The sequence below is a fragment of the Dryobates pubescens genome, chromosome 33, assembly GCF_014839835.1.
Source record: "Dryobates pubescens isolate bDryPub1 chromosome 33, bDryPub1.pri, whole genome shotgun sequence".
NCBI classification, from domain to species: Eukaryota; Metazoa; Chordata; class Aves; order Piciformes; family Picidae; genus Dryobates; species Dryobates pubescens.
The window spans coordinates 2497768-2525646 of record NC_071644.1 but is presented as its reverse complement, the minus strand read 5'-3'; the positions used below and the strand labels follow the sequence as shown (position 1 = coordinate 2525646).

Here is a 27879-nt window from a genome sequence, read left to right as displayed (position 1 = left end):
TTGAATTGAATTGAATTAACCAGGTTGGAAAAGATCTTTGAGATCATTGAGTCCAACCTATCATCCAGCACCACCTAATCAACTAAACCATGGCACCAAGCACCCCATCCAGGCTCTTCCTAAACACCTCCAGGGATGGGGACTCCACCACCTCTCCAGGCAGCACATTCCAATGGGCAATCTCTCTTTCTCTATAGAATTTCATCCTAACATCCAGCCTGAACCTCCCCTGGCACAGCTTCAGACTTTGTCCTCTTGTTCTGGGGCTGGATGCCTGCCTGGGAGAAGACACCAACCCCCACCTGGTACAACCTCCCTTCAGGGAGTTGGAGAGAGCAAGAAGGTCTCCCCTGAGCCTCCTCTTCTCCAGGCTAAGCAACCCCAGCTCCCTCAGCCTCTCCTCCCAGGGCTGTGCTCCAGACTCCTCCCCAGCTTTGTTGCCCTTCTCTGGACACCTTCCAGCATCTCTGCAGAGAGCTCTGCAGAGGGACCTTGCCAGACTGGACAGATGGGCAGAGTCCAAGGGCAGGAGATAGAACACATGCAAGTGCCAGGTGCTGCACTTTGGCCACAGCAACCCCAGGCAGTGCTACAGGCTGGGGACACAGTGGCTGAGAGCAGCCAGGCAGAAAGGGACCTGGGGGGAGTGGTTGATAGTAGGCTGAACATGAGCCAGCAGTGTGCCCAGGTGGCCAAGAAGGCCAATGGCATCCTGGCCTGCATCAGGAAGAGTGTGGCCAGCAGGAGCAGGGAAGTCCTTGTGCCCTGTGCTCAGCACTGCTTAGGCCCCACCTTGAGTCCTCTCCTCTTCTCTTCTCTTCTCTTCTCTTCTCTTCTCTTCTCTTCTCTTCTCTTCTCTTCTCTTCTCTTCTCTTCTCTTCTCTTCTCTTCTCTTCTCTTCTCTTCTCTTCTCTTCTCTTCTCTTCTCTTCTCTTCTCTTCTCTTCTCTTCTCCTCTCCTCTCCTCTCCTCTCCTCTCCTCTCCTCTCCTCTCTTCTCCTCTCTTCTCCTCTCTTCTCCTCTCTTCTCCTCTCTTCTCAAACCTCCCCTCCCCTCCCCTTTCCTCCCCTCCCCTCCCCTCTCCTTCCCTTCCCCTCCCCTCCCCTCTGGGATACCCCAAGGCAGGGCTGGGCCACCCCAGGCACGAGACAAACCATGAACCACAACCTTCTACTTTCCTGTCTTTTTGTTTCCTTTTAATTAAATTGTCTGAGGAAGCCAAGACACAGACAGAGAGAGACCAAGACTTGGAAACAGTATAGAAAAGAAAACCAACCACCCCAAACCAACCCAGAATCAAAATAAAGAGAGCAAGAGAACCGACTTGACAGAGGTGTAAATGCTGGCTGGAGCTGTATGGAGGAAGAGGAGGAGGAGGAGGAAGAGGCAGGTGAAGGTGAAGCTTCACGTTAGCTCCAGGATCACTGTTAGGGTAAGCGCCAAAACTAGTCTGAAGCTGCAGTGGCTGAGCAGTGAACCTAGGCAGGAGGAGAAAAGGGGAGAGGAGGTCAGGCAGCTGTGTCTTGCAGCTTGGGATCAAAGAACATTGAGAACATTTAGAATAAACCAGGCTGGAAGAGACCTTTGAGGTCATCAAGTCCAACCTATCATCCAACACCATCTGATCAACTAAACCATGGCACCAAGCACCCCTTCAAGTCTCCTCCTGAACACCTCCAGGGATAGGGACTCCACCACCTCCCTGGGCAGCACATTCCCGTGGCCAATCTCTCTTGCTGGGAAGAATTTCTTCCTAACCTCCAGCCTGAACCTCCCCTGGCACAGCTGGAGACTGTGTCCTCTTGTTCTGGTGCTGGGTGCCTGCCTGGGAGAAGAGACCAACCCCCACCTGGCTCCAACCTCCCTGCAGGGAGTTGGAGAGAGCAAGAAGGTCTCCCCTGAGCCTCCTCTTCTCCAGGCTAAGCAACCCCAGCTCCCTCAGCCTCTCCTCCCAGGGCTGTGCTCCAGACCCCTCCCCAGCTTTCTTGCCCTTCTCTGGACACCTTCCAGCAGCTCAACCTCTTTCCTAACCTGAGGAGCCCAGAACTGGACACAGGACTCAAGGTGTGGCCTCAGCAGTGCTGAGCACAGGGCACAAGGACTTCCCTGCTCCTGCTGGCCACACTCTTCCTGATGCAGGCCAGGATGCCCTTGGCCTTCTTGGCCACCTGGGCACACTGCTGGCTCATGTTCAGCCTACTATCAACCACTCCCCCCAGGTCCCTCTCTGCTGGGCTGCTCTCAGCCACTCTGCCCCCAGCCTTTAGCACTGCCTGGGGTTGCTGTGGCCAAAGTGCAGCACCTGGCACTTGGATGTGTTCAATCTCATACCATTGGATGGAATCCTGCTCCTAAGCTTGCTGTGGAAGGTTGTGTGGGGTGGAAAACCGATCAGGGATGCTCCCCTGTGGGGCCTCTGTGGGTGCAAGGGCATCCCTGCTGCCAAGGGTTTGGGGTAAGGAAGGAAGGGATGGCCAAGGGTGTGGGATAAGGCAAGGAGAGATGGCCAAGGGTTTGGGGTGACACAAAGAGAGATGGCCAAGGGTTTAGTGTGACACAAAGAGTGATGGCCAAAGGTTTGGAGTGATGTAAGGAGAGATGTCAAAGGGGTTTTGAGTGAGGCAAAGAGAGATGGCAAAGGGCTTGGGGTGAAACAAGGAGAGGTGCCATGGGGTTTAGGGTGGGGCAAGGACAGGTGCCAAGGGCTTGAGATGATTCAAGGAGAGAGGCTCAGGGGCTTGGGGCAATACAAGGAGAGGTGGCCAAGGGTTTGGGGTGAGGCAAGGAGAGATGGCCAAGGGCTTGGGGTAAGACAAGGAGAGGTGCCCAGGGGTTTAGGGTGGGGCAAGGAGAGTTGTCCAGGGGTTTAGGGTGGGGAAGGAGAGGTGCCCAGGGGTTTAGGGTGGGGCAAGGAGAGGTTCCCAGGGGTTTAGAGTGGGGAAGGAGAGGTGTCAAGGAATTTAGGGTGAGCCAAGGAGAGTGTCAAGGGCTTGGGGCAATCCAAGGAGATATGGTTTGGAGCAGTGCAAGGGAGAGAGACTTCCTGCATGCTCCTTCCCTCCCTGTGGGGGGAGTTCAGTTTGCAATCCCAGTGCCACCACCACTCACCATTGGAGTCCTCTGTTCCTCTGGGAATATTTGGGTTTTCTAATGGGAAAGAAACAGCAGAGAGACAGTTTTAGTGGGGGTGGGGGTGGGAGGAGGGGAGATGAGAGAGGATTTGCAAAGGGAGGGGTAGGTTAGGCTTAAGGGTTAGGGTTAGGGTGAGGATAGGGGTTAGGGTTAGGCTTAGAGGTTAAGGTTAGGGTTAGGGGTTTGGGGTTAGGAGTAGGGTTATGATTAGGGGTTGGGTTTAGGGTTAGGGTTGGGGCTGGGGTTATGTTTAGGATTTAGGATTAGGGTTAGTCATATTTTTAGGGGTTGGGGCTTAGGAGTATGGCTATGGTTAGGGGTTTGGTTTAGGTTTAGGCTTAGTGTAAGTGTTGGGGTTAGGGTCAGGCTTAGTTTAAGGGTTTTGGGATTTGGAGTAGGGTTGTGGTTGGGGTTAAGTTTAGGGTTGGGGGTAGGTTTAGCATTAAGCTTAGTTTCATGGGTTTGGGGTTAGGAGTAGTGTTATGGTTCAAGTTTAGGTTTAGGCTTAGGGTTGGGGTTCGGTTTAGGCGTTCGGGTTAGGCTTAGTTTTAGGGGTTTGTCATTAGGAGTAGGGTTATGGTTAGGGGTTAGGTTTAGGTTTAGGGTTGGCATTAGGTTTAGGGGTTAGGTTTAGGATTAGGCTTAGTTTTAGGGGTTCGGCATTAGGAGTAGGATTATGGTTAGCGGTTAGGTTTAGGTTTAGTTTTAAGGTTATGCTTGGGTTTAGTTTTAGGGGTTAGGTTTAGGATTAGGCTTAGTTTTAGGGGTTTGGCATTAAGAGTAGGGTTATGGTTAGGGCTTAGGTTTAGGTTTAAGGTTATGTGTGGGGTTAGGTTTAGGGCTTAGTCTTACAATTAGGCTTAGTTTTAGAGGTTCGGCTTTAGGAGTAGGGTTATGGTTAGGCGTTAGGTTTAGGTTTAAGGTAATGGTTGAGGTTTGGTTTAGGGGTTAGGTTTAGGGATTAGGTTTAGGATTAGGCTTAGTTTTAGGGGCTCAGCGTTAGGAGTAGGGTTATGGTTAGGGGTTAGGTTTAGGGTTAGCGTTAGGGTTGGAGTTAGATTTAGGGCTTATGGTTAGGCTCAGTTTTAGGGTTTTGGCGTTAGGAGTAGGGTTATGGTTAGGGGTTAGGTTTAGGGTTGGAGTTAGATTTAGGGCTTATGGTTAGGCTTAGTTTTAGGGTTTTGGCGTTAGGAGTAGGGTTATGGTTAGGGGTTAGGTTTAGGGTTGGAGTTACGTTTAGGGCTTATGGTTAGGCTTAGTTTTAGGGGTTCTGTGTCAGGAGTAGGGTTATGGTTAGGGGTTAGGTTTAGGGTTGGAGTTAGGTTTAGGGCTTATGGTTAGGCTTAGTTTTAGGGGTTCTGTGTCAGGAGTAGGGTTATGGTTAGGGGTTAGGTTTAGGGTTGGAGTTAGGTTTAGGGCTTATGGTTAGGCTTAGTTTTAGGGGTTCCATGTCAGGAGTAGGGTTATGGTTAGGGGTTAGGTTTAGGCGTAAGGCGTAGGATTAGGCTTAGTTTTAGGGCTTCGGGGTTAGGAGCAGAATTACGGTTAGGGCTGAGGGTTGTGGTTAGGCTGTGGGTTTAGGGTTAGGATTAGGATTCGGTTTGAGGCTAGGCCTAAGCCGCGGTGCCAGCCTACCGAAAACGATGAGGCGAGTGTGGGTGTCGGTGGAGCCCAGGGGGTTCTGGGCGGTGCAGCGGTACATGGAGCCGTTGAGCTCGGCCGGCACTCGCTCCAGCACCAGCTCCTTGCCGTCGTGCTCCGCGCTGCCGTCCAGCAGCCGGCTCCCCACCCGTGTCCAGGTGAAGAGAGGCTCAGGGAAGACTTCGTTCTGTGGGGGAAGATGAGGCAGGGGGATGTGAGATGAAGAGACACAAAGGGAGAGCAAACCCTGTCTCTCCTGCCCGCAGCAAGGATAGCGGCTGGCTGAAATATCCAAGGGGCACCAAAGTAGCACAGAATCCCTTCCACATTTGCAGGGGGCTCCAAGATAGCTGGGAAGGGACTTTGGAGGGGGTCAGGGAGGGATAGGACTGGGGGGGATGGAGCAAAACTGGAAGTGGGGAGATTGAGATTGGATGTGAGGAAGAAGTTGTTCCCCAGGAGGGTGGTGAGAGCCTGGCACAGGCTGCCCAGGGAGGTGGTGGAAGCCTCCTGCCTGGAGGTGTTTGCAGCCAGGCTGGAGGTGGCTGTGAGCAACCTGCTGCGGTGTGAGGTGTCCCTGCCCATGGCAGGGGGCTTGGAGCTGGCTGAGCCTCGAGGTACCTTCCAGCCCTCACAATTCTGTGATTCTATGATTCTAATCAGCCAGGTTGGAAAAGACCTCAGAGATCATCAAGTCCAACCTATCACCCAACACCTTCTGGCAACTAAACCATGGCTCCAAGTGCCACATCCAATCTTCTTTTGAACACCTCCAGGGACATGGACTCCACCACCTCCCTGGGCAGCACTTTCCCATGGCCAATTACTCTCTCTGGGAAGAACTTTCTCCTCACCTCCAGCCTAAACTTCCCCTGGGGCAGCTTGGGGGCCATGAGCACAAAATCACAGAATGTTAGGGGCTGGAAGGGACCTCCAGAGATCATCCAGTCCAAGCCCCCTCCCAGAGCAGGATCTCCCAGAGCAGATCACACAGGAACACATCCAGGTGGATTTTGGTTGTCTCCAGAGAGGGAGACTCCACAACCCCCCTGGGCAGCCTGCTCCAGGGCTCTGTCAGCCTCACAGGGAAATAATTCTTCCTCCTGTTTCCATGGAACTTCCTCTGCCTCAGCTTCCACCCCTGCCCCTTGTGCTGGCATTGGGCATCCCCCAGCAGAGCCTGGCTCCAGCCTCTGGGCACTCCCCCTGCACATCTTTAGCAACAGCAATGAGGTCACTTTCAGTCTCCTCTTTTCCAAGCTACAGAGCCCTCAGCTCCCTCAGGCTGTCCTTGTACAGATGCTCCACTGCCTTCATCATCCTCATGGCTCTGTGCTGGACTCTCTCAAGCAGCTCTCTGTCCTTGAACTGAGAGGTCCAGGACTGAACACAATACTCCAGATGTGGCCTCAGCAGGGCAGAGTAGAGGGGGAGGAGAACCTCTCTCAACCCACTGGTCACAGCCCTTCCAATCCAGCCCAGAATAGCATTGGCCTTCCTGGCCACCAGAGCACACTGCTGGCTCATGGTCATCCTTCCATCTACCAGGACCCCCAGGTCCCTTTCCCCTTCACTGCTCTCCAGCAGGGAGCCTGGCCCCAGTGATGCAACCCAAGGTCACTAAGCCAACCCAAGGAAGTGCTGGGCTGGATGCAAGGCTCTCTGTTGGCCCAGTGTGGCCCCAGGGGGATGGGGAATGGATCGGGGATGCTGACCTGGAAGCCCTGCACCAAGATCCTCACGGTGTCTCCGACTCGGGCTCTCGTTGGGGTCATTGTGATCTTCGGGCCCTTGGGAGCAACTGCAAGGGAAAGGAAAGGAGAAAGGCTAAGCAAGGGGTCCCTGGGGCCCTTGGTTGCCCTTGGTTGGGGTTAATGATGGTTTGATGAATGATGGTGATGAAGGGGCGGCACAGAGTGTGCCAGCTTGGGGTGGGGCTGGGGGGCTGGGTGATGGATGGAGAGGTTGACAGGCATCCAAGTGACTGATGGACAGGTAGGCAAGGACCCTGCAGATGGATGGATGAGGCTGTGAGAATGACAGATGGCTCTGATGGGATGGATGGTGGTGCATTAAGGTCTTCCCTCCTCAGAAGCTATGGAGGGAGAGAGGCACCTCAGAAAAGCTTCCCTAGGGCATTGCCCCCTCGACCTGTCACTCCATGTCCCTCTGCAGCTCTCCTGATGAGACATCAGGACATCAACATGGCACAGCACAAAGGGACAACCCCAGCAGTGTGCAGTGGTGGATGATAGCCATTGGAAAGGGCATCCAGGCCCCAGGATGCTCTGCAGAGACCACAGTGGTCCACCTGGACTGCAATAGCCATGCAGGATCCGGCCCTCTGGTTTTGGAGTAGGGCTGCAGAGGATGACACCATGCTAGGGGCTGCACCTAAGAACCTTTTGGTCCTGAAGCAAGTGGTTTGTCCTGGTTTCAAAGTGGCTTTGATGGAGTGTGGACACTGCTTCCATATAAGGAGGTGGGTCATGGGGGATCTGCTGTGAGGGGGCCAAGAAAAAGAGGGTGTGGAGGGCGGTGGTGGAATGTCCAGGGAAGGTCCATGGGCTGGAGGCATCTCAGGGCATGAGGAAGGCTTTGGATTTGGAGGGGCAGTGCTGGGGTGAGCTTTGTTGTTGCAGGTACTGGAGCAAAGTAGGAAGCCCTCAAGGTCTTGGCCTCATGGGGAGCCCCAGAGGTTGGCCACCTGAGCTGCAGAAGATGTGAAAACACAGGACTTGGGTTATGGGTTGGGTTTTGGTTTTGCTGGTTTGTGTGCTGGGAGAGAGCTTTAAAGCTTGCTGGGGTGGCCCAGCTAATGGAGGGGCCAGCTGTTAACAGGAGAGCTGCTGCCCTCCTTGTTGACTGCCAACCTCCTGTTGACCTCCTCCTCACTGCCAACCTCCCACTAACTGAGGTGGCTGATGAGCTGAAGGGGTGGAGCAGCAGCAGGGAGAGGCTGCGCCGAAGATGGGTGGAAAGCCAACGAGGAGAAGCTCCCCAGGCCGTGGTGCATCCTTGGCCATCCAGTGAACCAAGTGTCCTGCCTGGCCAGGACCACAGCCCAGTCCACTCTTGTGGGAGTTTTAGGCTGGGCCTTGAACAAATTTCCCCCCAGATCTTGAGCAGAAGCTGATAGAATAAATTGCTGGTGGCTAAATGGCTGTTGGGTGTGAGAGGGAAAGTAAGGCTAAGTGCTAAACAATTCCATTGGGCAGACAACAAACAGGAAAGTTAGACCTGACCTAACTTTCTCCCTTCTTTTGCCTCCTTTGCTCCAGCAGATACCAGCTCTGGCTTCTGCTGGTTGGATTTGGTGCTGACCTTGGCTGCATTGCTTTGTTGTGGCTGAGTATGAACACACAGCTCTCTGATCTTGTCCTGTGTGGACAGGGAGGGGAAGGGAGCAGGGAGGAGGGAGGTCTTGGGGACCCCCTGGATTCTTGTGCTGTTGCTAAATTGCAAATATAGGTAAATATTGGATGTTTGGTACATATTCATCTCATTTCCTTTCTAGGTTGGAGTTTTGCTTGGAACTAGAGCTTCCTTCGCTTCCACTGAGCTGCTCTGGCAGTTTTGTGTTGGGGGAGGGAACTGTCAGCAGCTCTGCACAGCACAAATCCCAACCCCCATGCCAATGCAACCCCAAATCTAAATCCCAACCCCCATGCAAATGCAAACCCAAATCCAAATCCCGGTCCCAATGCAAATCCAAATCCAATTCCAAATCCCAATACAAATCCAAATGAAAATCCAAATCCCAAACCCAATGCAACTCCAAATCCAAATCCCAGTCCCAATGCAAATGCAAATCCAATTCCAATTCCAAATCCAAATGAAAATCCAAATCTAAATCCCAACCCCAATGCAACTCCAAATCCAGGTCCCAGTCCCAACACAAATCCAAATCTGAATCCCAACCCCAATGTAAATGCAACCCCAAATCCAAATCCAAATCCTATCCCAATGTAAATCCAAATCAAATTCCGATTCCAATCCAAATCCAAATGCAAATGCAAATCCTGATCCAAATCCCAATGCAAATCCTAATCCCAATGCAAATTCAAACCCCAATCCCAATCCAATTCCAAATCCAAATCCCAATCCCAGTCCCAATGCAAATCCAAATCTAAATCCCAACCCCAATGCAAAGGCAAACCCAAATCCAATTCCAATTCCAATTTGAATCCAAATGGAAATCCAAATCCCAAGCCCAATGCAAATCCTAATCCTAATCTCAATGCAAATCCAAATCCCAATCCCAATCCCAGTCCAAATGCAAATGAAAATGCAAATCCCAATCCCAATGCAAATCCAATTCCAAATCCCAACCCCAATCCCAGCCCCAATGCAAATCCAAATCCCAATCCCAATCCCAGTCCGAATGTAAATCCAAATGCAAATCCAATTACAATTCCAATTCCAAATCCAAATCTGAATCCAAATCCAATTCCAATTCCTAATCCAATTCCAATTCCAAATCCAAATCTGAATCCAAATCCAATTCCAATTCCAATTCCAAATCCAATTCCTAATCCAAATCCAATTCCAATTCCAACTCCAACTTCAACTCCAATTCCAAATCCAATTCCTGATCCAATTCCAATTGCAATTCCAATTCCAATTCCTAATCCAAATCCAAATCCAATTCCAAATCCAAATCTGAATCCAATTCCAATTCCAATTCCAATTCCAATTCCAATTCCAATTCCAAATCCAAATCCAAATCCAATTCCAATTCCAATTCCTAATCCAATTCCAATTCCTCATCCAATTCCAATTCCTAATCCAAATCCAACTCCAATTCCAACTCCAACTCCAAATCCAAATCCAACTCCAACTCCAAATCCAACTCCAAATCCAATTCCAATTCCAGATCCAATTCCAATTCCTGATCCAATTCCAATTCCTGATCCAGTTCCAAATCCCAATCCCAATCCCAATCCCAAATCCAACCCCCAATCCCAACCCCCAATCCCACCCGCAGCCGGCGCGCCCCTGCCCGTCCCGGCGGGCGCTTACCGAGCGTCACCTCGGCCTGCATGGGCATGGAGAGCGCCGGGTGCTTGACCTCGCAGCTGAAGAGGGCCTCGTTGTCGATCTGGGGGTTGAGGGTCCAGGTGAGGGTGGCTCGAGCCTCCACCGTGCCGTCGCTCACCGGCGCCTGCGTGTGCCGGAAGTAGTAGATGGGCTCCGCCACGTGCACCCAGCGCGGGAACTCGCGGCTCACCACCGTCTCGGGGATGACCTCCGTCGCCGGCCCTCTCTCGGCCGCCAGCCCCCTGGGCGGCTCCGAGGTGGCCGAGGGCCGCCAGCCGCCGGCCTCCCCTTCGGCCGCCAAGGATTTGGGCACCTTGGTGTCGTCCACGTCGCGGTGAAGGAGGTTGCGAGGCTCCCAGCTCCCGGCGCCGGCCGGCGGCTCCGGCAGCGGGGTGGCCTCGATGGGTTCCCCGTCCCGCTTGAAGTACACCTGGGGGAGGGAGGGGAATGGAGAGGCTGATGGCCTAGGCTGGTGGCTGTCCCCTAAAGGCTGTCCCCACCAGCCTGGACATCCCCAGCGTCCTGTCAATTGGGTGACTGGAGCTCCTTCCCAGGGTCTCATCCTTCCCAAGGTACTCTCCTTCCCAAGGTCCCCTCCTTCCCAGTCCCCTCCTTCCCATAGTCCCCTCTTTCCCAAAGTCCCCTCCTTCCCATAGTCCCCTCTTTCCCAAAGTCCCCTCCTTCCCTGTCCCCTCCTTCCCAAGGTCCCCACCGAAAGACAGTGCAGGGCAAGGTGTGGGGAGCAGGCTGCTGTTTGCCTCTTTACCCCCAGAAGCAGCAGATCTCTGTTATCCATTTCATCTATCCATAGATTTATATTTGCTGCCAATCTAGACCTGAGAGGTCTCCCCCTGGGGGCTCACCAGCGGGGCAGGCTTGCCACCAGAGACCACACACACCAGGGTGAAGTTCTGTGCCTGGTAGCGGCTGAAGGGTGCTGGGGTGTCAGCAGCAAGCACTGAGATGGACGTTGGAGGAGCTGCAGGGGAGCAGAGGTGGGGTGTTAGCGTGGTGGCCTTGATGCCCATCCACCCACCCACCCACCCATCCATCCATCCATCCATGCATCCACCCATCCATTCATCCACCCATCTACCCATCCACCCACCCATCCATCCACCCATCCTTCCATCCACCCATCCACCCATCCACCCATCCTTCCACCCATCCATCCACCTATCCACCCATCCTTCCACCCATCCATCCTTCCACTCACCCATCCACCCATCCTTCCTCTTCCCCATCCCCATCCCCATTCCCATCCCGATCCCCATCACCATCCATATCATCTTCATGCCCATTCACATCCCCATTCTAATCCCCATCCCTGTCCTTCTCCTTATCCCCATCCCCTTTCTTTCCCCACCCCCATCCCCACCCCCACCCTCATCCCCCTTGTTGTTCTGATCCCTTTCCTCATCTCCATCCCCTCTCCCATCTCCATCCTCATCCCCACCCTCATCCCCATTGTTGTCCTGATGCCTGTCCTCAACTCCACCCCCTCTCCCATCTCCATCCTCATCTCCACCTGCATCCTCATCCCCATCCCCATCCCCTTTCCTTCCCCACCTCCATCCCCACACTCATCCCCACTGCTGTCCCCATCCCTGTGCTCATCTCCATCCCCTTTCCCACCCCCCCACCCCCATCCCATGCCCATCCCTGAGGAGAGGAAAAGGACCCAAATCCCTAGTGCCCCTTCACCCTGAGCCCCCCACAGTTGTGCCCTTGGGTCCCCCCGGGCAGGGGTTGCTCACCCATCACGTTGAGGAACACATTGCCCGAGGCCAGCACCACCTTCTCCCTGGTGGCTCGGTCGTAGATGCCCACGTGGCACTCGTAGGGACCGTTGTCCGAGATCCGGACCTCGGGCAGGCTGGGGAGGAGACACAGCACTCACCTCTTGCTCCCAGCTCCCAGAACCAGCCAGGCTGGAAAAGGCCTCAGAGATCAGCAAGTCCAAGCTGTCACCCAACACCTCCTGACAACTAAACCATGGCTCCAAGTGCCACATGCAAGCCCCTCTTGAACACCTCCAGGGATGGGGACTCCACCACCTCCCTGGGCAGCACATTCCCATGGCCAATCTCTCTTTCTATGAAGAAATTCTTCCTAACATTCAGCCTAAACCTCCCCTGGCACAGCTTCAGACTGTGTCCTCTTGTTCTGGGGCTGGCTGCCTGCCTGGGAGAAGAGACCAACCCCCACCTGGCTCCAACCTCCCTTCAGGGAGTTGGAGAGAGCAAGAAGGTCTCCCCTGAGCCTCCTCTTCTGCAGGCTAAGCAACCCCAGCTCCCTCAGCCTCTCCTACCAGGGCTGTGCTCCAGACCCCTCCCCAGCTTTGTTGCCCTTCTCTGGACACCTTCAAGTCTCTCAATGTCCTTCTTAAACTGAGGAGCCCAGAACTGGACCCAGGACTCCAGGTGTGGCCTAAGCAGTGCTGAGCACAGGGCACAAGGACTTCCCTGCTCCTGCTGGCCACACTCTTCCTGCTGCAGGCCAGGATGCCCTTGGCCTTCTTGGCCACCTGGGCACACTGCTGGCTCCTGTTCAGCTGCTGTCAACCACTACCCCCAAGTCTCTCTCTGCCTGGCTGCTCTCAGCCACTCTGTCCCCAGCCTGTAGCACTGCCTGGGGTTGTTGTGGCCAAAGTGCAGCACCTGGCACTTGGACTTGTTGAATGCCATCCTGTTGGACTCTGCCCATCTCTCCAGCCTGTCAAGGTCCCTCTGCAGAGCCCTTCCAACCCCCTTTTCCCACGGGATGCAGAGGTCAGCACCTGGATCTCAAGGCATGGCTTGGGGCTGCTTACCGGCAGCGACAGGGATCAATAAACAATTAGCAGCTGTGAAGGCTGTGGGAGGAGCTGGGAGCTTTAGCAGCTGGAGCTCAGCAGTGCTGGCAGCTCCTGGGGAGGGGGAATAATTCCAGCCTAGAGGAGGGAAAGGCTCCACCAGGAGCAAAATCCCAAGTGTCAAACACCCACTGAAGACTGAACATAGAGTCATAGTATTGTCAGGGTTGGAAGGGACCTCAAGGCTCAGCCAGTTCCCTGCCATGGCCAGGGACACCTCACACCACAGCAGGTTGCTCACAGCCACCTCCATCCTGGCTGCAAACACCTCCAGGCAGGAGGCTTCCACCACCTCCCTGGGCAGCACATCCCAATCCCTGACCACTCTTTTTCCTACTCTCCAGTCTAAACCTACCCAGTGGCAGCTTGAGGCCATTCCCTCTTGTGCTGCAGGAGATTGGAACTCTTGTGCCAGCTGGAAAGGAGCCACTGTACTGACCAGTAGCTTCCTGCTTCACCTCCCAGCACCATCCCACATCCCACCTCAGCACCCAGCACCATCCTACATCCCACCTCACTGGCTAGCAGCATCCCCACCATGCTGGCCAGCAGCATCCCACATCTCTGGCCAGCAGGATCCTGCCTTGCCAGCCCACTTTGCATCCTGTCTCACTGTCTGTCAGCATCCCACCTCAGCACCTTCCCACCTTGCTGCCTGGCTGCATCCCAGCTCATTGCCTGGGTTGGAAGGGACCTCCAAAGGTCAACCAGTCCAACCACACCCTGCACTCGGCAGGGACATCCTCAGCAGGGACATCCTCAGCTAGATCATGTTGCCCAGAGCAACCTGCCTCACCAGCCAGGACCATCCCACCTCACTGTCCAGCACCATCCCACCTCACTGTCCAGCACCATTCCATTTCGCTGTCCAGCATCATCCCTCCTCACTATCTAGCACCATCTCTCCTCACTATCCAGCACCATCACACTTCACTGTCCAGCACCATCACACTTCACTGTCCAGCACCATTCCATTTCACTGCCCAGCATCCTCCTGTCTTGCTGTCCAGCTTCATCCCACTCCCCTGTTGGCATCACCCCGCTTTGCCAGCCAGCAGCACCACCCCACCTCACCCTCTGGCACCACCCCACCTCACCACCATGCTCACCCCATGAGGATGGGGACAATTCCCACGTGGAGCCCCCAGCAAGACATCCCCAGCACCAGCTCCCTTTTCTTGCAGGCAGGGCTTCCCCAGCCAGGGAGGAAACCTGGCGCCGGCTTTCCGGATCCTTTCTGGCTGCCCCTGGCTGCCTTCCCACACCTCCTCCTCCTCCTCCTCCTCCCCATGCCAGAGCCTGCCAGCACAAACAAGCCCCATGGAAGCCAACAGTCTCTTGGCAGCTCCTTCTAATGGCCACAGAGCTCTCAGCTGAGCGTCTGCCATCTGCTCCAGCCGCCGGCTGCCCAGGCACGGCGCAGGGTCCTCAGCTCCCTTCGTTAGCAGCAGGCAGGAGAGGGTTTGGCCCTTGAAACACAGAGCTGGTTTGGGTTGGAAAAGACCTTTGAGATCATAGAATCCCAGATTCAACCAGGTTGGAAAAGACCTCAGAGATCAGCAAGTCCAACTTATCACCCAACACCTCCTGATAACTAAACCATGGCTCCAAGTGCCACATCCAAGCCTTGACTGAGGACCTCCAAGGGTGGTGACTCCAGCACCTCCCTGGGCAGCACATTCCAATGGCCAATTCCTCCTTCTGGGAAGAACTTTCTCCTCATCTCCAGCCTAAACCTCCCCTGGCACAGCTTGAGACTGTGTCCTCTTGTTCTGGGGCTGGTTGCCTGCCTGGGAGAAGAGCCCAACCCCCACCTGGCTCCAACCTCCCTTCAAGGAGTTGGAGAGAGCAAGAAGGTCTCCCCTGAGCCTCCTCTTCTCCAGGCCAAGCAACCCCAGCTCCCTCAGCCTCTCCTCCCAGGGCTGTGCTCCAGACCCCTCCCCAGCCTCTTTGCCCTTCTCTGGACACCTTCAAGTCTCTCAATGTCCTTCAGTCTAACTCTCACATGCTTGGTGCTAAAACATGGCCCTCAGCACTACATCTCTGCAGCTTTCAAACACCTCCAGGAATAGATTCAACAACCTCCATGGGCAGACTGCTCCAGTCATAGAATCATGGAAATGGTTGGAAGGGAGCTCAAGGCTCAGCCAGCTTCAAGCCCCCTGCCATGGGCAGGGACACCTCACACCACAGCAGGTTGCTCACAGCCACCTCCAGCCTGGCTGCAAACACCTCCAGGCAGGAGGCTTCCACCACCTCCCTGAGCAACCTGTGCCAGGCTCTCACCACAAGGAACAAGTTTCTTCTAATATCAAACCCAAACCTTCCCTGAGGCAACTTGAGGCTATTTCCTTGTCATAGAATCATAGAATCAATAAGGTTGGAAAAGACCTCAGAGATCCTCAAGTCCAACCTGCCACCCAAGACCTCCTGACTAATAAACCAGTGCTCCAAGTGCCACATCCAAGCCTTGCTTGAACACCTCTGGGACGGTGACTCCAGCACCTCCCTGGGCAGCACATTCCAGTGGCCAATTACTCTCTCTGGGAAGAACTTTCTGCTCACCTCCAGCCTAAACTTCCCCTGGCACAGCTTGAGACTGTGTCCTCTTGTTCTGGGGCTGGGTGCTTGCCTGGGAGGAGAGACCAACCCCCTCCTGTCACTTGTTCCTTGGGAGATGAGACCAAGCCCCACCTGGCTCCAACTTCCCTTTAGCCTCCTCTTCCCCAGACTCAACACCCCCAGTTCCCTCAGCTGCTCCTCCCCAGCCCTGTTCTCCAGACCTTTCAGCAGCTTCCTTGCCCATTTCTGGGCCTCCTCCAGCACCTCAATGTCCTTGGAGTGAGTGGCCCAAAACTGAACCCAGTACTGAAGGTGTTCCCTCCCTATTGCTGACTCTAAGGGGACAACCCCAACCCTGTCAAGCTGAGGACTCTCTCCATCCCTTCACCACGAAGAGATTTGCTGAGATTTGGGTATAAAATGGTCCTAACTGGGTCAGTTTGGTGTTATGATGCTCACTAGGGAGCAGAGAGAGGGACCCTCCAGCCTTGCAAAGCCAAAGTGCTGCTCCTGGTGTCCTCTGCGTCCTCTAAGCACGCAGGGAAGGAGGAGAGGAAAAGAAGCCACGAAGCATCACAGAGGTATTCATAAAGCAGTGCCCTGCTCAATGGCAGTCAGGTTTTAATTGGATTAGGGGAGAAAAGAACCCCAATTGCCCCAGAACCCAACAAGCCAACCACACCTATGGTTGGATACCTCCTGCCTTCGCTCTTCACATGTGAGCAGACAGCCTTCAAAGCTGCAATGGAAAGAGGTAGCCCCAGCAGCTTTGGGTATGAAATGGTCCTGAGTGTGGGTCTGAAATGGTCCTAAGTGTGGGTATGAAATGGTCCTAAGGGTGTCAGATTGGTGCTCACTAGGGAGCAGAGAGAGGGACCCTCCAGCCCTGCAAAGCCAAAGTGCTGCTCCTGGTGTCCTCTGTGTCCTCTAAGCACGCAGGGAAGGAGGGGAGGAAAAGAAGCCACGAAGCATCACAGAAGTATTCATAAAGCAGTGCCCTGCTCAATGACAGTCATGTTTTAATTGGATTAGGGGAGAAAAGAACCCAACCCCCCAAAAACCCAACAAGCTAAGCACACCTAGGGTTGGATACCTCCTGCCTTTGCTCTTCACACGTGAGCAGGCAGCCTTCAAAGCTGCAATGGAAAGAGGTAGCCCCAGCAGCTTTGGGTATGAAATGGTCCTGAGTGTGGGTCTGAAATGGTCCTGAGTGTGGGTCTGAAATGGTCCTAAGTGTGGGCATGAAATGGTCCTAAGGGTGTCAGTTTGGTGTTTTGGTGCTCACTGGGGAGCAGAGAGAGGGACCCTCCAGCCTTGCAAAGCCAAAGGGCTGCTCCTGGTGTCCTCTGTGTCCTCTAAGCACGCAGGGAAGGAGGGGAGGAAAAGAAGCCACGAAGCATCACAGAGGTATTCATAAAGCAGTGCCCTGCTCGAGGAGGGTGGGGGTTTAATTAGAGGAAGGGAGGAAATAAACCCAAAACCCCAACAAGCTAACCACATCTAGGGTTGGATATCTCCTGCCTTTGCTCTTCACATGTGAGCAGGCAGCCTTCAAAGCTGCAGTGAAAGGAGGCAGCCCCAGCAGCCCTCTGCGCCGTGCAGATAAGAGCTGCGCCGCCCGGGCTGAGGCTCAGTGGGATGGCACCGGTGTGACTGTGCCAGCACAAAGCTTTCCTCTCCCCCTCCCCCCAAATATATATATATATATATATATATATATGTTAAAAAATGATGAAAATCCAGAAGGGTGAAATGAACAGGAGGGAAAAAATGGAGTTGGAAATAGCTGGGAAGGGAATGACCTATCCTAGAATCCCAGCGTGGGGAAGGTTGGAAGGGACCTCAGGGGATCAGCCAGTCCAAATCCCCCCTGTTCCAGCAGGGCACCCACAGCAGCTTGCCCAGCAGCACAATGCTCAGGGGGGGTTTGAAAGCTCTCCACACAAGGAGACTCCACAACCTCCCTGGGCAGCCTGCTCCAGGCCTCCAGCACCCTCACACCAAACAAGTTGCTCCTCATCTTTAGGTGGAAGCTGCTGAGGTCCAGTTTGTGCCCTCTGCCCCTCGTCACTGGGCACCACTGCCAAGAGTCTGGCCTCAGCCACTTGCCTCCCAGCCTTTAGCTCTCACTGAGCATTGCTCAGCTCCCCTCTGGGGCTGCTCTTCTGCAGGCTCTCAGCCCCAGGGCTCTCAGCCTTTGCTCCTCACAGAGCTGCTCCAGACCCCTCAGCTGCTTCAGAGCCTCCCCTGGACTCTCTCCAGCTGTTTCCTGTCTCTCTTGAACTGAGCCCAGAACTGCACCCAGTCCTCCAGCTGTGGCCTCATCGAGGCATCTCTGGTTTTGTGCCTCCCACCCTAACATGCCAAAGGGCTGAGGGCTTGGATGTGACCTCCTTGGGAGAACAGAGAATGGTTTGGGTTGCAAGGGACCTTAAAGATCATCCAGTTCCAACCTCCTGCAGGGGACTGGAGCACAGCCCTGTGAGGAGAGGCTGAGGGAGCTGGGGTTGCTTAGCCTGGAGAAGAGGAGGCTCAGGGGAGACCTTCTTGCTGTCTACAACTCCCTGAAGGGAGGTTGTGGACAGGTGCAGGTTGGTCTATTCTCCCGGGCAGGCATCCAGCACCAGAACAAGAGGACACAGTCTCAAGCTGTGCCAGGGGAAGTTTAGGCTGGAGGTGAGGAGAAAGTTCTTTCCAGAGAGAGAGACTGGCCATGGGAATGTGCTGCCCAGGGAGGTGGTGGAGTCCCCATCCCTGGAGGTGCTCAGGAGGAGACTTGATGGGGTGCTTGGTGCCATGGTTTAGTTGATCAGATGGTGTTGGATGATAGGTTGGACTTGATGATCTCTGAGGTCTCTTCCAACCTGGTTAATTCTATTCTATTCTATTCTATTCTATTCTATTCTATTCTATGCTATGCTATGCTATGCTATGCTATTCTATTCTAGTCTATTCCATTCCATTCCATTCTATCCCATCCCATCCTATCCTATCCTATCCTATCCTATCCTGTTCTATCCTATTCCCTTCTCTTCTCTTCTCTTCTCTTCTCTTCTCTTCTCTTCTCTTCTCTTCTCTTCTCTTCTCTTCTCTTCTCTTCTCTCCTCTCCTCTCCTCTCCTCTCCTCTCCTCTCCTCTCCTCTCCTCTCCTCTCCTCTCCTCTTCTCTTCTCCCTTCTCCTCTTCTCTTCTCCCCTCTCCTCTCCTCTTCTCCCCTCTCCTCTCCTCTTCTCCCCTCTCCTCTTCTCCCCTCTTCTCTTCTCCCCTCTTCTCTTCTCTTCTCTTCTCTTGGTTCAGCCTGCCTGTGTGCCACGGCTGGTCAGCACCACCCCCCTCCCCGGCTCCACGCCGCGTTAGCCGGCGCAGCGCTGCCGATTCCTGAGCCCTTTCAAGCTGCCTCCTCCTCGGGCGCTGGAGATTTTCCGCTCCCAAATTCCATTAGTTCTACAACCCACGGTGAAAAGGGAGGAAGAACAAGGGAGAGGCTGGGGCCAAAAAGCAAATCAATAAAGAAATGAAGGAGCCCAGCAGTTCCTCTGCCTGCCTGGGGCAGCTCAGTCATGGCCCCTGCCTGGAGGCGTTGGAGAGTGGCTTGGATGAGGTCTCCAGCAACCTGGGCGAGGAGCAGATGTCCCTGCCCATGTTAGAGGGGTTGGAACTGGATGATCTTGAAGGTCTCAAGTGGCCCCAGGCTGGAGTTGAGGAGAAAGTTCTTCCCAGAGAGAGTTGCTAGCCAGAGAATTGTTGCTGCCCAGGGAGGTGATGGAGTCCCCATCCCTGGAGGTGTTCAAGAGGGGCTTGGATGTGGCACTTGGAGCCACGGTTTAGTTGTCAGGAGGTGTTGGGTCATAGATTGGACTTGCTGATCTCTGAGGATTTATCCAACCTGGTTGATTTTATGAGCCTATGATTCTTTGCCTCCCTGGGGCAGCTCAGTCATGGCCCCTGCCTGGAGGTGTCAGAGAGCGGCTTGGATGAGGGCTCCAGCAACCTGGGCGAGGAGGAGATGTCCCTGCCTGTGTTAGAGGGGTTGGAAGTGGATGATCTTGAAGGTCTCTTCCAACCCCAACCCATCCTGTGATTCATTCATTCCAAGATCCCACCCAGTCAGGTGGGAGGCTGCTGGCCAGCGTGGTGGGGATGCTGCTGGATGCTGAGGTGGGATGCTGCTGGATGCTGAGGTGGGATGTGGGATGCTGCTGGATGCTGAGGTGGGGAAGCAGGAAGCTGCTGATCAGTACAGTGACTCCTTTCCAGCTGGCACAAGCATTCCCATCTCCAGCAGCACAAGAGGGAATGGCCTCAAGCTGCCACTGGGTAGGTTTAGAATCATAGAATCATAGAATCAATGAGGTTGGAAAAGACCTCAGAGATCAGCAAGTCCAACCTGTCACCCAACACCTCCTGACTAACTAAACCACGGCTCCAAGTGCCACATCCAAGCCCCTCTTGAACACCTCCAGGGATGGGGACTCCACCACCTTCCTGGGCAGCACATCCCAATGGCCAATCTCTCTTTCTGGGAAGAACTTTGTCCTCACCTCCAGCCTAGAGAACATTTGTCACAGAGAGAGTTGTGAGCTGTTGGAATGTGCTGCCCAGGGAGGTGGTGGAGTCCCCCTCCCTGGAGGTGTTCAAGAGGGGCTTGGATGTGGCACTTGGAGCCATGGTTTAGTCATGAGGTCTGTGGTGCCAGGTTGAACTTGCTGATCTCTGAGCTCTTTTCCAACCTTATTGATCCTATGACTCTCTGACTCTGTGACCCTGCAGCACCTGGGTGTCTGGGGCAGGTCCCTGCCCCTTGCCCAGGGGCTGCTTGTGGCTCCTCGCTCTGTGCTCCGGGATCCTTTATCCTGCTTTGGTTCCCTGCCTCTCCCGCTGCTCCCTGCTGGTGGAGAGCAGCAGCCAAACCCGGTGGTGAGTGAATTTGGCTGGCTTCGTGGCAGGAAAGCAAGGCTGTGGAGATGGGGAACGTGTAATCCGTTTGGGAAGCTGCCAGAACATCTTCCCAGCTCTAAGGAGTGCTGGCAGAGAGCTGTGCAGCGACCGAGCGAGAGGCTGCGGGAGCCCAGGCTGCGCCGGGAAGGGCAGCTCCAGGAGCAGAGCAGCCCCTCAGCGGCTCCTGAGCAGCCCCTGGTCCTACTGAGTATCCTCCTGCATGTTCCCTGAGCAGCTCCTGAGCATCCCCTGGCCACCTCAGCATCCCCTGAGCAGCTCCTGAGCATCCCCTGGCCACCTCAGCAGCCCCTGAGCATCTCCTGAGCATCCCCAGGCCCTCCTGAGTATCCTCCTGCATATTCCCTGAGCAGCTCCTGAGCATCCCCTGGCCTCCTGAGTATCCTCTTGCATGTTCCCTGAGGATCCCCTGAGCAGCTCCTGAGCATCCCCTGAGAATCTTCTGAGCATCCCCAGGCCCTCCTGAGTATCCTCCTGCATGTTCCCTGAGGATCCCCTGAGCAGCTCCTGAGCATCCCCTGGCCTCCTGAGTATCCTCCTGCATATTCCCTGAGCAGCTTCTGAGCATCATCCTGCATGTTCCCTGAGCATCCCCTGAGCAGCTCCTGAGCATCCTCTGACCTCCTGAGCATCCCCTCAGCAGCACCTGAGCATCCCCTGGCCCTCCTGAGTATCCTCCTGCATGTTCCCTGAGCATCCCCTGAGCATCTCCTGGCCTCCTGAGTATCCTCCTGCATATTCCCTGAGCATCCCCTGAGCATCTCCTGGCCTCCTGAGTATCCTCCTGCATATTCCCTGAGCATCCCCTGAGCATCTCCTGCCCTCCTGAGTATCCTCCTGCATGTTCCCTGAGCATCCCCTGAGCATCTCCTGGCCTCCTGAGTATCCTCCTGCATATTCCCTGAGCATCCCCTGAGCAGCTCCTGAGCATCCCCAGGCCTCCTGAGTATCTTCCTGTATGTTCCATAAGCATCCCCTGAACATCCTCTGAACACTCCCTGATCCTTCTGAGCTCCTCCCCTCCCCTCCCCTCCCCTCCCCACCCCTCCCCTCCCCTCCCCTCCCCTCCCCTCTCATCTCTGAACCTCTCCTCAGTGTAGTAGAGCAAAAGAACACAAAAACCAAAGCAACCAAAAAAACCCCAAACCAAACCCAACTTTGACAGTCCAAAGGAGGAATTAGGAGGAATTTTCCACTTTCACATAGCTCAGAGAATCAGAGGATCAAGAAGGTTGGAAAAGACCTCAGAGATCATCAAGTCCAACCTGTGACTTAATCCCTAACACCTCCTGACAGCTAAACCATGGCTTCAAGTGCCACATCCAAGCCTTTCCTGAACACCTCCAGGGACAGGGACTCCACCACCTGCCTGGGCAGCACATTCCCCTGGCCACACTTCTCTTGCTGCAGCCCAGGATATGATGATGAGGACCCCAGAGAAGTGGCTCATGGAGAGAGGTTTTCTGCCCCCAGAAAGGGGTTGGCCCTTGCTGCTACCTCTGCTCACATCCCTCAGTCATGGGGGAGCTGCTGAAGAGGGATCTGGGAGGTGCTGGTTTGCAGCATGGTGCTTCTCTGGGGGGGAGGGTTCATAGAATCAGACAATCAAGAAGGTTGGAAAAGACCTCAGAGCTCAGCAAGTCCAAGCTGGCACCCAGCACCTCCTGACAGCTGAACCATGGCTCCAAGGGCCACATCCAATCCCCCTTTGAACTCCTCCAGGGATGGGGACTCCATCACCTCCCTGGGCAGCACATTCCCATGGCCAATCTCTCTTGCTGGGAAGAACTTTCTCCTCACCTCCAGCCTGAACCTCCCCTGGCACAGCTTGAGACTGTGGCCTCTTGTTCTGGTTGCCTGGGAGAAGAGCCCAACCCCCACCTGGCTCCAACCTCCCTTCAGGGAGTTGCAGAGAGCAAGAAGGTCTCCCCTGAGCCTCCTCTTCTGCAAGCTAAGCAACCCCAGCTCCCTCAGCCTCTCCTCCCAGGGCTGTGCTCCAGACCCCTCCCCAGCTCTGTTGCCCTTCTCTGGACACCTTCAAGTCTCTCAATGTCCTTCTTGAACTGAGGAGCCCAGAACTGGACACAGGGCTCAAGGGACAAACCCTGCTGAGCCCTTTCCAGCCCACCCAGGGATGTTTGCAGGTACAAAAGTTGAGGCAGTGGTGGCATTTTCCTCACCACTCACAGCAGTTTCATTCCTCAGGCTCTCTCTGTGTGTGTGGAACTGCTCAGCAACTTCTAATTTAAGAAGGAAACAAAGACCCAAAGGAGGGGGGGAAAAAAATGGTGACAAATAAATCCTTCACCCCCAAGCCTCTTGGCTGGGAATTTAAAGCTCCTCTGATCTCTTTTTCAGGCTCTGGGTTTGTGTTTACAACACCAGCAGTAAAACAAGTGTGTAATTAGTAATAAAGCTGACACCCCAGCAAGTGATTTCACACTTGGGAGAGAAGGAGAGGCAGAGACAGGCTGCCACCCTGCCCAGAGGATGCTCAGGAGCTGTTTGTGATGCTCAGAAGGGCTAGGAGATGCTCAGGGTTTGCTCAGAAGTATCAGGGGGTGCTCAAGGGGTGCTCAGAAGCATCAGGAGATGCTCAGAGGTTGCTTAGGAGGTGCTTGTGGTGCTCAGAAGAACCAGGAGGTGCTCAGGGGGTGCTCAGAAGCATCAGGAGGTGCTCAGAGGATGCTTAGGAGGCTCAGGGAATGCTCAGGCATTGCTCAGAAGCATCAGGAGATGCTCAGGGGTTGCTCAGAGGATGCTTGGGAGAGTCAGGAGATGCTCAGAGGTTGCTCAGAGGATGCTTGGGAGGGTCAGGAGATGCACAGGGGTTGCTCAGAAGCATCAGAAGATGCTCAGGGGATGCTTAGGAGGTGTTTGTGATGCTCAGAAGAACCAGGAGGTGCTCAGGGGGTGCTCAGAAGCATCAGGAGGTGCTCAGAGGATGCTTAGGAGGCTCAGAGAATGCTCAGGCATTGCTCAGAAGCATCAGGAGATGCTCAGGGGTTGCTCAGAGGATGCTTGGGAGGGTCAGGAGATGCACAGGGGTTGCTCAGAAGCATCAGGAGATGCTCTGGGGATGCTTAGGAGGTGTTTGTGATGCTCAGGAGGGCCAGGAGAGGCTCAGGGGTTGCTCAGAAGCATCAGGGGATGCTCAAGGGGTACTCAGAAGATGCTCAGAGGATGCTTAGGAGGTGTTTGTGACACTCAGGAGGGCCAGGAGATGCTCAGGGGTTGCTCAGAAGAACCAGGAGATGCTCAAGGGGTGCTCAGAAGCATCAGGGGATGCTCAAGGGGTGCTCAGAAGCATCAGGAGGTGCTGACCCAAGGCAGGCTGCTGACTTAGATCTTGCATCTTCAGTCTGAAGAAGAGAAGGCTCTGAGGAGACCTTCTTGTAGCCTTCCAGCATCTGCAGGGGGGCTCCAAGAAAGCTGGGGAGGGACTTTTGAGGGTGTCAGGGAGGGATAGGACTGAGGGGGGATGGAGCAAAACTAGAAGTGGGGAGATGGAGATTGGCTGTGAGGAAGAAGTTGTTCCCCAGGAGGGTGGTGAGAGCCTGGCACAGGTTGGAAGCCTCCTGCCTGGAGGTGTTTGCAGCCAGGCTGGAGGTGACTGTGAGCAACCTGCTGTGGTGTGAGGTGTCCCTGGCCATGGCAGGGGGTTGGAGCTGGCTGAGCCTTGAGCTCCCTTCCAACCCTGACAGCTCTGCGATTAAAAGATGAGGATTTCACAACAAAGCAACAACCCTCACCCCGAACAACCACAGAGGACACATCAAGCACCACCAGCAGACCCTCAAAGACCCCAAGGTGGGGACAAATTCCTCCAGGCAGGCACTGAAAGCAGCCCAAGGAGGTGATGGATGTGGGAGGGACTCACCGCACAGTGGACTGGTAGACCAGATCCTCCCTCTTCCGATAGTTCTCCATGTGGGAGAAGTTGGTGGAGAACATAGCATCAAAGGTGAAGATCTTCTGCTTGATGGTGCCCCCATCAGTCACCTGCAGCAAGAAAAGAAACCCCCACCCCCACCCATGAGATGCTGCTGGCCACCTCTGCAGGGCCACCAGCACGTTGCCTCCGGCTTGGCTTTCTTTTGGTGACTGAAGGGCACCCAGTTTGCCCAGGGAGGTGGTGGAAGCCTCCTGCCTGGAGGTGTTTGCAGCCAGGCTGGAGGTGGCTGTGAGCAACCTGTGTGGATCTGGAGGTGGAGGGGCTGGAAGGTGTCCAGAGAAGGGCCACAAGGAGGAGCAGAGGGCTGGAGCTGCTCTGCTGTGAGCACAGCCTGAGAGAGTTGGGGTTGTGCAGGCTGGAGAGGAGAAGGCTCCCAGGAGACCTCATTGTGGCCTTCCAGGATCTGCAGGGGGCTCCAAGAAAGCTGGGGAGGGACTTTGGAGGGTGTCAGGGAGGGATAGGACTGGAGCAAAACTAGAAGTGGGGAGATTGAGATTGGCTGTGAGGAAGAAGTTGTTCCCCAGGAGGGTGGTGAGAGCCTGGCACAGGCTGCCCAGGGAGGTGGTGGAAGCCTCCTGCCTGGAGGTGTTTGCAGCCAGGCTGGAGGTGGCTGTGAGCAACCTGCTGTGGTGTGAGGTGTCCCTGCCCATGGCAGAGGTCTCCTACCCTCAGGCTCCTGTTGAGCTGCTGCCAACCACTCCCCCCCAGGTCCCTCTCTGCCTGGCTGCTCTCAGCCACTCTGCCCCCAGCCTGTAGCTCTGCCTGAGGTTGTTGTGGCCAAAGTGCAGCCCCTGGCACTTGGACTTGTTGAATGCCATCCTGTTGGACTCTGCCCTTCTGTCCAGCCTGGCAAGATCCCTCTGGAGAGCCCTTCTACCCTCTAACTGATTAACACCTCTAACTGATCAACACCTTTAGGGCAACCTGGGCTAGGGGGAGGTGTCCCTGCCCATGGTAGGGGGCTGGAACTGGATGTCAAGGTCCCTCTGCAGAGCCCTTCTGCCCTCTAACAGCTCAACTCCTGCTCCCAGCTTGCTGTCAGCTGCAAACTCACTGCTGATGGACTCCATGCCCTCCTCCAGATCATCAATAAAGATATTGAGCAGGCTGGGGCCCAGCACTGATCCCTGGGGGCCAGCACTGGTGCCTGGCTGCCAGCTGGCTGTGGCACCTTTCACCCCCAGTGTAAACACTTTCAATCCTTTTCTTGCCACCTTTTGTTCCCATGTTTGAGTTGAAATGTTCTCAGTTCCCCTGCTCTCTTGGCTCCCAACATTCTTCTTCACACCACCTGAATGAAGGCTTCCTCAAGGCTTCTCACCCTCCCTGGAATCCAAAGCAGCCCCCATCCAGTCCTCACCTTGCCAACCCCCAGCTGCTCACTGGGGTTGTAAGTTTGAAGTGGGGAAGGGAAAAGAAAAGACTCTTTCTGAGCCTGAGGAGGGCTTGGCACTTCCCTGTGTCCCCAAGCACCTGCAGATTTATCTCCCCCTTCTTGCCAGGAGCCAGGTTTAGTGCCAAATGAAGCAGGAGAAGGCAGAGCAGCTGGGGGCTGGAGCAGCACAACTCCATCCATCAGAGGGTGAGAAGAGGCTTTGTTTTTTCAGCAGCCAGGCACTGGAGGAGGGATCTGGGGATTCACCTCCCAGGCCCAGAAGGTCTCAGTAGGAGAGCTCGTTGCCTTCACCCAGCACTGCCCTTTCTGCTTGGGCCAAGCTCAGCTTTCATGCCTTTAGCCAACATCTCCACCAGCAACCTGGAGGAAGGGACAGAGTGGACCCTAAACCAGCTTGCTGAGGGTGTGAAACAGGGAGGAGTGGCTGAGACATCTTCAACATCAGCAGCTGGGTTAGGAAGTGGCTGAAGGCTGAGCCCAGAGAGTGGTGGGGAATGGTGCCACAGCCAGCTGGCAGCCAGGCACCAGTGGTGTGCCCCAGGGATCAGTGCTGGGCCCCAGCCTGCTCAGTATCTTTATTGATGATCTGGAGGAGGGCATTGAGTCCATCAGCAGTGAATGTGCAGCTGACACCAAGCTGGGGGCAGGAGTTGATCTGTTAGAGGATTGGAGAGCTCTGCAGAGGGACCTTGCCAGGCTGGGCAGATGGGCAGAGGCCAACAGGATGGCATTCAACAAGTCCAAGTGCCAGGGGCTGCACTTTGGTCACAACAACCCCAGGCAGTGCTACAGGCTGGGGGCAGAGTGGCTGAGAGCAGCCAGGCAGAGAGGGACCTGGGGGTAGTGGCTGGCAGCAGCTGAACAGGAGCCAGCAGTGTGCCCAGGCAGACAAGAAGGCCAAGGGCATCCTGGCCTGCAGCAGGAAGAGTGTGGCCAGCAGGAGCAGGGAAGTCCTTGTGCCCTGTGCTCAGCACTGCTGAGGCCACACCTGGAGTCCTGTGTCCAGTTCTGGGCTCCTCAGTTTAAGAAGGACATTGAGACACTGCCCAGAGAGGTTGTGGAGTCTCCTGGTGTGGAGAGCTTCCAACCCCCCCTGGCCATGGTGCTTCTGGGCAAGCTGCTGTGGGTGCCCTGCTGGAGCAGGGGGGGTTGGACTGGATGAGCTCCAGAGGTCCTTTCCACCCCTCACCACGCTGGGATTTTGTGATTCTGTGTGATTCTAAATGCTCCCTTCCCTTCCCTTCCCTTCCCTTCCCTTCCCTTCCCTTCCCTTCCCTTCCCTTCCCTTCCCTTCCTTCCCTTCCCTTCCCTTCCCTTCCCTTCCCTTCCCTTCCCTTCCCTTCCTTCCCTTCCCTTCCCTTCCCTTCCCTTCCCTTCCCTTCCCTTCCCTTCCCTTCCCTTCCCTTCCCTTCCCTTCCCTTCCTTCCCTTCCCTTCCCTTCCCTTCCCTTCCCTTCCCTTCCCTTCCCTTCCCTTCCCTTCCCTTCCCTTCCCTTCCCTTCCCTTCCCTTCCCTTCCCTTCCCTTCCCTTCCCTTCCCTTCCCTTCCCTTCCCTTCCCTTCCCTTCCCTTCCCTTCTCCTTTTTACAGCAGAAAGAGGCACAAAAAGCAGAGCTGTCCCTAAAACCACCTCTTCAAATTTATCCACCCAGGCTGAAGCTTTTACTGCCCAGAAAAATACAGAGGGGCACAGCCAGGGGATAAAGAACCACAGGAAGAATTATCTGAGCTGTAAATCTTGGGGCCTTGGGAGCAAGGGGAAGGTTTCAAGGACACATCTGGTCGTGCCTGACTCTTCTTCTGCCCCAAGCTGCTTTTTAGGGAGCAGCCTTGGAGCTAGGCCTGCCTGCATGAGAGAGAGCCAGAGAATGGTAGGGCTTGGAAGGGACCTCTGGAGCTCAGCCAGTCCAAGCCCCCTGCTCCAGCAGGGCACCCACAGCACCCTGCCCAGCAGCACCATGGCCACACCAGGAGATTCCACAGCCTCTCTGGGCAGCCTGCTCCAGGGCTCAGCACCCTCACACCAAACAACTTTCTCCTCCTGCTCAGCTGGAACCTCCTGGATGCCAGTTTGTGCCCAGTGCCCCTTGGCCTGGCCCTGGGCACCACTCAGCAGAGTCTGCCCCCAGCCTCTTGCCCCCCACAGCTCCTTTAGCTCTTGCTGAGCATTGCTCAGCTCCCCTCTGGGGCTGCTCCTCAGTTGCTCTTCATCTTCATATGGAACCATCTGGCTTCCAGTTTGTGCCCAGTGCCCCTTGTGCTGTCCCTGGCACCACTGAGCAGAGTCTGGCCCCAGCCTCTTGCCCCCCAGCCTTTGGGTCTTGCTGAGCATTGCTGCCAGTGCCCA

The 27879-nt window shown here is 55.1% G+C and overlaps 1 protein-coding gene across 1 annotated transcript in view; it reads right to left on the bottom strand.

The window, feature by feature from the left end:
- Positions 1–1179: 1179 nt before the first annotated feature.
- Positions 1180–27879, bottom strand: part of IGSF21 (immunoglobin superfamily member 21) — a gene marked incomplete at its 5' end in the record, with an annotated part of 97941 nt that continues 71241 nt past the window's right edge. The window contains 8 exons of the mRNA XM_054175679.1: positions 1180–1477; positions 3108–3146; positions 4767–4959; positions 6488–6573; positions 9795–10242; positions 10676–10791; positions 11570–11688; positions 24064–24185. Coding sequence (XP_054031654.1) covers positions 1404–1477; positions 3108–3146; positions 4767–4959; positions 6488–6573; positions 9795–10242; positions 10676–10791; positions 11570–11688; positions 24064–24185 — 1197 coding nt within the window. The remainder of the gene's footprint in view (positions 1478–3107; positions 3147–4766; positions 4960–6487; positions 6574–9794; positions 10243–10675; positions 10792–11569; positions 11689–24063; positions 24186–27879) is intronic.